Raw genomic sequence first — 9,860 nt, forward strand, 5'->3', positions numbered from 1 at the left:
TTAGCCAGGATGGTCTCGATCTGCTGACCTCGTGATCCGCCCGTCTCGGCCTCCCAAAGTGCTGGGATTACAGGCTTGAGCCACCGCGCCTGGCCCCAGAGTTGTTTTTAAGAGCAAACAGAACAGAAATAAAGGCATCAGAATTGAGGAAGAACACTGAAGTTGTTAGTAACTGGGCTGGAACACCCGTGAGCACATAGACACAAACTATACATTTACTATTGATGAGACAGAAGGCAGTGTTATTCTCAGTCAGCTTTGAAAGGACATGGTAAGCTCATGGTCACAGCTGGTCTCAGCTCTTTGTCTTGATGTTCTAGCCTAGGGGTCGGCAAACGACTGCCTGTGCACCACGTCTAGCCTACTGTTTACAGCTAGCTTATGAGCTGAGAATGATTTTTACATTTTTTAATGGTTAAAAAAATTTAAAAAAATACCGTCTGTGACACGTGAAAATTATATGCCATTCAAATTTGTGTCCATAAATAAAGTTTTATTGGAACACAGTTTAGGGGTGGAAAGGTGTTATCTGTGATCTTCTTACCTGTCATAAGGGTCATGACCAACAGCCGTATAACAAGACAGGTTGACAAGAGAAAAGCATAACAAATTTATTTAATCGGAGTTTTATGTGGCACTTTAGTCTTCGGGGATGAATACCCAAAGACTTGGGCAAAACTTCATTTTTATGCTTAGGTTCGATGAACAGTGGACAGCCATGTAGCAATGTGATTGGGCAAAAGGGCATACTCTAATGGTAATAGACTGACGGGGAAACCCCGAAAGGCCTGTCCACTCAGATTCTTCTTGGCCTTTCTGTGTGGCATCCCATTCCCCCAGGTCTAGAGCAGGACTCATCTGGAATGAGGGTCTTATGACCTACTTTCAGGAAAGGGAGGTCAGATAATTTCTTTTTTTTTTTTTTTTTTGAGACGGAGTCTCGCTCTGTGTCGCCCGAGCTGGAGTGCAGTGGCCGGATCTCAGCTCACTGCAAGCTCCGCCTCCTGGGTTTACGCCATTCTCCTGCCTCGTAGCTGGGACTACAGGCGCCCGCCACCTCGCCCGGCTAGTTTTTTGTATTTTAGTAGAGACGGGGTTTCACCGTGTTAGCCAGGATGGTCTCGATCTCCTGACCTAGTGATCCACCCGTCTCGGCCTCCCAAAGTGCTGGGATTACAGGCTTGAGCCACCGCGCCCGGCAGATAATTTCTTTATAGCCAGCTTTCACACGGAAAGGCTGGGGAAACAGCAGAGTGACCTTCTTGCTTTGGAGGTCTTCCCAGTCACCTTCAGTTCAAACTACTTTAGGGTAGCATTTTCTGAGTCTCAACGAGAGCAACACTCATTCATTTATGTCTTGTCTATGGTTGCTTTTAATTTTTTTTTTTTTTGAGACAGGATCTAGCTCTGTCACCCAGGCTGGAGTGCAGTGGCATGATCATGGCTCACGGCAGCCTTGACCTCTTGGGTTCAAGTGATTCTTCTGCCTCAGCCTCCTGAGTAGCTGGGACTACAGGCATGTGCCACCATGCCCAGCTAATCTTTGTATTTTTTTAGTAGAGACGGGGTTTCACTATGTTGGCCAGGCTGGTCTTGAACTCCTGACCTTGTGATCCGCCTGCCTCGGCCTCCCAAAGTGCTAGAATTACAGGCATGAGCCACCGCACACAGCCAATTTTTAAATTTTTTGTAGAGGCAGGGTTTTGCCATGTTGCTCAGGCTGGTCTCACCTCGGCTCAAGGCCTCTTCCCTCTTCAGCCTCCCAAAGTGCTGAGATTACAGGCATGAGCAACTGCACCTGGCCCATGACTATTTTTTATACTACCATGGCAGAGATGAATAGTTAAGAAAGAGACCTTATGGCTCACAAAGCCTGAAATATTTACCTTTTACAGAATATTGGCCCTTTACAGAAGCATTTGCTAACTCTTGGGCTACACTCACAAATATACACTTTGCTGAACTAACTCAAATTTAACATTTTCTCGTGCCTCCTTGACCTGTTTGTGTATTTGGATGTTCTCTTGACACTTCCATCTCAACTTATTTAAAACTAAATTTACATGCTCTCTCAATTAGTTCATTCTCCTGTTTCTGTTAAGATATCATCAATATCCTTGTCCAGGGTTTCTCAGCCTTGCCACTGTTGATTGACATTTGGAGTGGGATAATTCTTTGTCGTGGAGGCTGTCCTGTGCACTGTATAGCAAGCTTGTTTAACCCACGGTCCGTGGGCTGCTTTCACCCCAGGACAGCTTTGAATGTGGCCCAAAACAAATTCGTAAACTTTCTTAAAACATTATGAGATTTTTTTGCATTTTTTTTTTAAGCTCATCAGCTATCATTAGTGTTAGTGTATTTTATGTGTGACCCAAGACAATTCTTCTTCCAGTGTGGCCCAGGGAAGCCAAAAGATTGGACACCCCTGTTGTAGAGTGTTTGGCAGCATTCCTAGCCTCTACTCACTGCCAGTATCACCACTACCTCCCATGTTGTGACAACCCAGAATATCTCCAGACATTATCAAATGATCCTGGAGAGCCAGGAGCAGTGGCTCTCGCCTGTAATCCCAACGCTTTTGGAGGTGGAGGTCAGAAGATCACTTGAAGCCAGAAGTTTGAGACCAGCGTGGGCAACATAGCGAGATCCTATCTCTACAAAAAACTAAATAATTAGCTGGGCATGGTGGTTCGTGCCTGTGGTCCCAGCTACTCAGGAGGCTGAGGTAGGAGATTTAGCCTGGGAAGTTGAGGCTGCAGTGAGCCATGATCATGCCACTGCACTACAGCCTGGGCGACAGAGCAACACCCTATCTCAAAAAAGAAAAAAAAAAAGTAAGTCCCTGGGGGACACATTTGGTGGAGAACCATTCTCCTAGACTGTCAGGCTAGAAATTTCACATATTAGCTCTTCTTCCCCTTCAGATCCCAACTAGCAGTGAGTTGTCAAGTCCTGCAGATTCCGCCTCTGGAAAGAAAGCTGGTGTTTGGAATTGCACTGCGGTACCTAGAACACTAGTCCCAGTGCATGCCAACTCCAGCTCAATCTCCTTCCTGCTTCCAAGCCATCCCTTCTCCAATACCTCCTAACAAGAACAGAACTCTGCAGTGTGTGACACTAATTTGTTGGATAAACCACTCTCACATATTGAGTACTAAGTGTGTGCAGAATACTGTAAAAACGGTACCGTGATATTTCAGAACCTGCATTTCCAGCCTATATGCTTGAGGCTCCAGATAAACTGGATTACCTCTGCGTCTTCTAACCTCCCTCTTCTTTGTCCATCTTAGCTCGTGTCACTATTCTCCATTTCAAATGCCTTTTCTCTGTCTCTTTTCCTTTTTGTCTCTAATCTGTTCAAGTACTTCCAGAGTCCTGAGCAGAGGGGAGAATTGAAGTCTAAGAAGGCTCCTTTGAACAGAGCAGCATTTTACCTAGACTTGAAAGAAGGAAAGCAATGGACATTTAGTGTGCACTTACTGGATGCTTGTCACTAGACCTCTTGCTAGGGACTTTGCATACCTTATATAACTAAGAGCAGATGATGCTATTCCCACTTTACAGAGGAGACCGGAGTGCAAAGAGGTTAAATGACATGCCCAGGGCCATCCAGCTAGTCCTTTGCGGCAAGAGCAAACCCAGGTGGTTACCTCCTTCTGCCACCACTGCTGTGGGATTTTATTGTTTCTCTTGTTTTCACATTGTACCTAAGGTGATCAATTCATGCCTAGAGTTTTGAATTAGAATAGTAAGTACACATTTCCAGGAGTCTTTCTGATGGAAATGCCCATCATTTAGAATTAAAGTGTGGATCGCTGTTGGTATTGAAGCCTCTTAAATTGTCCTAGCATGTGAGAAGGCAGAAAATTTCTTAAGCAAATTACTATTTGTTTACTTTGTTTGAGTACTTATTCACTTTTAATTCTCCTGGTTCTCATTATTGTCATCAAATACTTAGAAGGTTCTTTCATCATAAGGATTTAGATTCCCATTGGGACTTTCAAATTTCATGTGGATTGAAAAGGAAATGAGAGCTGCTGTAAAACCTTGCAGTTTTTAAAAGCTGACTGCAAGCACTTATTAAGGAAAATTCCCCAGAAGATGTTGATCTTAGATACCCTTGGAAACATATCCACGAATCTCCACTGTTCCTGAAGGGTTCCGAGAAGAACAACAAAACCTGGGATTAATATTATATAATGTCAGAATTTGGTTTAAAGCAATCAACGGCATTATTTTAAAGATAATTGTATCTAATTGATAGAACATCATCAAAATAAAAACTTTTTACTTTCTCCTCATATTGGCATAGAGGATTTTTTGGATAAAGTGATTCAGAGCAATGATCCATTCATTCACATATTCTGTCCCTGGCTATTACATGATTACATTGCTTAGCATCTGTCTGTAGTGATACAAAAGCACAGTTACTGTCTGCTTTTTTTTCCCAAAGATGTCCCTAGATGTTATGCAGTAAGATTTATTGTCTCTTAAATTTAAAGCTACATTGCTTAATTTCTTCTCTAAGTGTGGATGATTTCTCTGCGTTTCTTGAGGGAATACATTCCTGGGAGAAGGTGGCATTCCCCTTATCAGGCTTTCTTACCTGCATATTCCTCTAATTCAAGGAAGTTTCTTCTTAGATGTAGAGGATTTCTACACTGGATTTTTCTGGAATCAGAGCTGTCCTATAGAACTCACTGCAATGATAGAACTAGTCTACCCTATCCAATATGGTAGCCACTAGCCACATGTAACTTTGAACATGTTTCAAATGCTCAATTAATTTTAATGAATTTAAGTAGCTACATATGGCTAGTGGCTACCAGAGCTTTTTTTTTTTTTTTTTTATAATTTCAACTTTCATTTTGGATGCAGGGAGTACATGTGCAGTTTTTTTTTTTTTTTTTTTTTGAGATAGGGTCTCGCTCTGTCACCCAGGCTGGAGTGCAGTGGCATTATCATGGCTCATGGCAAGTCCACTTCCTGGGCTGAAGCGATCCTCCCACCTCAGCCTCCCAAGTAGCTGGAACCGCAGGTGCACACCACCACATCTAGCTAATTTTTGTAGTTTTTGTACAGACAGGGTTTCACCATGTTGCCCCAGCTGGTCTCGAGCTCCTAGGCTCAAGCAATCTGCCCACCTTGGCCTCCCAGAGTGCTAGGATTACAGGCATGAGTTACTGTGCCTGGCCCTTGTGCAGATTTGTTACATGGGTATATCGTGTGATGCTAAAGTTTGGGGTATGGATCCCATCACCCAACTACTGACTAGAGTACCCAACAGATAGTTTTTCAACTCTTGCACTCCCCTCTCCTTCCCCCTTCTGGTAGTTCCCAGTGTCTATTGTTCCCATCTTTATGTCCATGAGTACCCAATGTTTAGCTCCCATTTATAAGTGAGAACATGCAGTATTTGGTTTTCTGTTTCTGTGTTAATTCACTTAGAATAATGGCCCCCAGCTGCATCCATGTTGCTGCAAAGGACATGGTTTTGTTTTTATGGCTGCATACTATTCCATGGTATATATGTACCACATTTTCTTTATCCAATCCACCATTGATGGGCATCTGGTTGATTCCATGTCTTTGCTGTCATGAATACTGCTGCCATGAACATGTAAGTGCATGTGTCTTTTTTGTAGAATGATTTATTTTCCTTTGGGTATATACCCAGTAATGGGATTGCTGAGTTGAATGGTAATTCTGGTTTAAGTTCTTTGAGAAATCTCCAAACTGCTTTCCACAGTGGCTGAAATAACTTACATTCCCACCAACAGTATGTTTTCTTTTCTCCACAGTCTTGCCAGCATCTGTTGTTTTTTGACTTTTTAATAATAGCTATTCTAGCAGGGCTTTAAATGATTACCTTAGGAAAGTAGACATTTGCATTCAATCATAATTTCCTTATTACTGTAGTAGTAGCTTTGGATCTTTGGTGGTAAGTGATGGGAATTTGTGATTTTGAATTCCATACTAGATTTTAGATCATTTGATAAAGCACTTCATTGAAAGCTTTAAAGTTATATTTACTTCCCCCTCTTAAACTTATTATATTTTATTATCTTTAGCTTGAGTCATAGCCAGGGACAGGATATTTGAATGAATGGATCATTGCTCTGAATCACTTTGTTCAAAAAATGCTCAGTTTTATGGTGCTATGAGTAATACCCAATTTAAAACTGTGACTAGAAAAAGCAATTGTCCTCATTGCATTCCCAAGGGTAGCCCAGTGGGTCGACATTGTGCTGGTTTATCTCAGGGGACCCTTACCCTGGGAAAGGAGAAGACCTTGCAGGAAATGGCCTGAAGCCACCTAAAAGAAAGAAAGACCCAGGGTTAGCCCAAAGTCCGAGGGAAATCGAACCAACATAAATCTACAAAGTGCCTTCAAAAAGCAGGCAGATTTGAGGAAAGCGGAATTCTTCTTGCCGTTCAAAAATTTTTGCTTGACTTTGCTCACTCTGACACCTTCCACACGTAAAATTTCTAAGATGTGTTTTACAATTTCAAATTCCACGCAGGAATGGATGGATAGTGAAAGTAACTGACTATAATGATAACAGGTTAAAGAATCATTTGCCATTTAATGAGCTTTCATATTCAAAGATAAGAAGATCTTTAAAGCAGTTCTCCTGCTCGTCTGCTTTAATCCCATCGTGATTATTCTCATTTCAGATCATCCTTATTTTGTTGGTGTCCAGTTCCATCCTGAGTTTTCTTCTAGGCCAATGAAGCCTTCCCCTCCATACCTGGGGCTGTTACTTGCAGCAACAGGGAACCTGAATGCCTACTTGCAACAGGGTTGCAAACTGTCTTCCAGGTAACCAGCTTACTGCTCTTAGCAATAAACCAAGATGCGTAGTTATTAATATCTTAGGGTTTCTTACAAAAGTTAATACCATTATAGAATTTTTAAATGTGAAGAATCAGTTTTTTTCTCTTAAACATAATTTTCTCCTCTTCATGAAAATGATTTAATCACACTACAGTAGTAATGTGTCAGCTTTCCAAATCGTGATGACACTGTGTACTATTTTAGAAATTTTTTTCATTTTGATAAGTGAAAAGATTTTCTTTTGTTGATTCTTTGATTAATATATATGAATTTTTATATGTTTATTGGCTGTTTGTTTTATGAACAGCTTGTTCACATCTTTTCTTCATTTTGGTATTGTATTATTTTCCTTACTGATTGGTAAGCTCTTTATGTATAAAGGTCATTAATCCTTTGTTAGGCTGCAAATATTTTTCAAAGTGATTTTGCTTTCCTTCTAAATTGTTAATGGTAGTTTTTGTTCTCCCTAAAGAGTTTAGTCCTAGGCCAGGCGCGGTGGCTCACGCCTGTAATCCCCGCACTCTGGGAGGCCGAGGCGGGCGGATCACAAGGTCAGGAGATGGAGACCATTCTGGCAAACACAGTGAAACCCCATCTCTACTAAAAATACAAAAAAATTAGCCGGGCATGGTGGTGGGCGCCTGTAGTCCCAGCTTCTTGGGAGGCTGAGGCAGGAGAATGGCATGAACCGGGAGGCGGCGGAGCTTTGCAGTAAGTGGAAATTGTGCCACTGCACTCCAGCCTGGGCGACAGAGTGAGACTCTGTCTCAAAAAAAAAAACAAAAACAAAAAGAGTTTAGTCCTTTTTATGTTTTTTAAAAATGTATGTAGTCAAATATTTTACTTTTGTGGCTTCTGCCTTTAGTCTCATGCCTAACATCTTTCCTTTGGGAAAGATTATATAAATAATAACCCCTGTGTTTTCCTCTAGCATTTTTATGGTTTCAATTTCATAGTTTAAATCTATAATCTATATGGATTTCATTTTCAGTGAAACCTGTGAGGTTGGGATTTGGCTCCCCACTTCCCTGCCAAATTGTCAACGAGTTGAGTAATTTGACTTTGTTTCAGGGATTTCTGTTTTGTTCCTTTGATTATTCTATCTCTTACACCTGAACCTTTACCATCCTTTTCATTTTCATAGCATTATTATAAATCAAGACCTTATCGATCCTACTCCCACCATTATTAACATTTTTAATGTATTTTGCTATTCCTCCAAGCAAACTGTTATTTATTTATTATTTTCTTAGAGACAAGGTCTGGCTGTGTCACCCAGGCTGGAGTGCAGTGGTACAATCATAGCTCACTGCAGCCTTGGACTGCTAGGCTCAAGAAATCCTCCTGCCTCAGTCTCCCAAATAGCTAGGACTACAGGCACACACCACCATGCCTGGCTAATTTTTTAAATTTATTATTTTTGTAGAGACAAGGTCTCACTATGTTGTCCAGGCTGGTCTTGAATTCTTGACCTCAAGCAATCCTCCTGCCTTGGCCTCCCAAAGTGCTGGCCTTATAGGTATGAGCCACTGTGCCCAGCCTGTACAATGATTTTTAAAAATCAAGTTTGAATAAAAAATTCCTTAGGGATTTAGTTGAAATTTTATTTCATTTGTTTATTTATTTGTTTGTTTGCTTGTTTAGGGACAGGGTCTTGCTCTGTTGCTCAGGCTGGGGTGCAATGGTACAATCTCAGCTCACTGCAACCTCCACCTCCCAGGTTCAAGCGATTCTCCTGCCTCAGCCTCCCAAGTAGCTGGGACTACAGGTGTGCGCCACCACGCCTGGCTAATTTTTGTATTTTTAGTAGAGACAGGGTTTCACCATGTTGGCCAGGCTGGTCTCAAACTCCTGACCTTAAAGTGATCTGCTTGTTTTGGCCTCCCAAAGTGCTGGGATTATAGGCACGAGCCACTGTGCCCCACCAAAATTTCATTACATTTAAATACTAGTTTGGGGAGAGTTTATTTTTATTTCTTCTCATCCAAGAATATTGTACCTAATAACTTTAAAAGCAGAAGTAACCATCCAGAATATCATAGACTTTGGTGGGGGTTATTACCACAATAACCAGATATATGTTGTTCAGAAGATTACCACTGCCAACCCTCATTCTGGCAAACAACCCTTGCAGTGTTGCTGTTGAGGGCTGGCAGGATCTGTGTGTGGTGTGCATGTGTGTGCTTGTTACACAACCCTACTTATTTGTGTCATTACCTGCTAGGAGAAGCTCACAGCTCTCTAGCATTTCCTTTCACCACATGTTCATATGGGAACAGCTTCACATAATTTGCAGTTTGGGCATCTTACTGTATTAATGTTCACCCCTTTCAGTGCACTGACTTTCAAACTGTGCCCTCGGAACTGGAGTCTGGGCTGCTGCGAAAGCAGGCCATGGGGGCTCCGGGCTCTTTCCTGCTTCAGCTGAGCAGCTCCACTTTATCTGGCTCATGTGCCATGGTTCTGCAAGAGAGATTTCATCCGAAGAAGAGCTTCCTATGTTCTGAGACTGCACGGCTTATGCCACTGATTGGACATCCTAATGTGGTCCCATGTCGGATGTGGGCTGTGACCCTTTGCAGCCATTTTACAATTCCCATTATTCTAGATTCTCACACCGAAAGGAAGGTGATAATGGGACAAGTTAGATAGTTGGAAGAAATAATTCACTTGTAACTATCTGGCTGTTTGCAAATACCAACTAATATATAAATCCTGTCTGGCTCGTGTGGACTGCCCACCTGTGTGTTGTATGGCCTGCCAATTCCCGCATGGCAGGTGGTGGTCTCTGGGAAGAGCTTCCAGCAGGGTGTGGTGGCTCACGCCTGTAATCCCAGCACTTTGGGAGGCCGAGGTGGGCAGATCACCTGAGGTCAGGAGTTCGAGATCAGCCTGGACAACATGGTGAAACCCCGTCTCTACTAAATGTACACAAATTAGCCAGACATGGTGGCACACACCTGTAGTCCCAGCTACTCAGGAGGCTGAGGCAGGAGAGTCTCTTGTACCCAGGATGTGGAGG

The 9,860-nt window shown here is 42.3% G+C and overlaps 1 protein-coding gene across 1 annotated transcript in view; it reads left to right on the plus strand.

Moving 5' to 3' along the window:
• The window catches only part of CTPS2 (CTP synthase 2), a 149,173-nt gene that overhangs the window by 124,117 nt on the left and 15,196 nt on the right, over window positions 1-9,860 (plus strand). The window contains exons 16-17 of the mRNA XM_011940250.1: window positions 5,981-6,014; window positions 6,610-6,823. Of these exons, the coding sequence (XP_011795640.1) occupies window positions 5,981-6,014; window positions 6,610-6,823 (248 nt within the window). The remainder of the gene's footprint in view (window positions 1-5,980; window positions 6,015-6,609; window positions 6,824-9,860) is intronic.

Source organism: Colobus angolensis, unplaced genomic scaffold, assembly GCF_000951035.1.
Source record: "Colobus angolensis palliatus isolate OR3802 unplaced genomic scaffold, Cang.pa_1.0 Scaffold188, whole genome shotgun sequence".
Taxonomy (NCBI): domain Eukaryota; kingdom Metazoa; phylum Chordata; class Mammalia; order Primates; family Cercopithecidae; genus Colobus; species Colobus angolensis.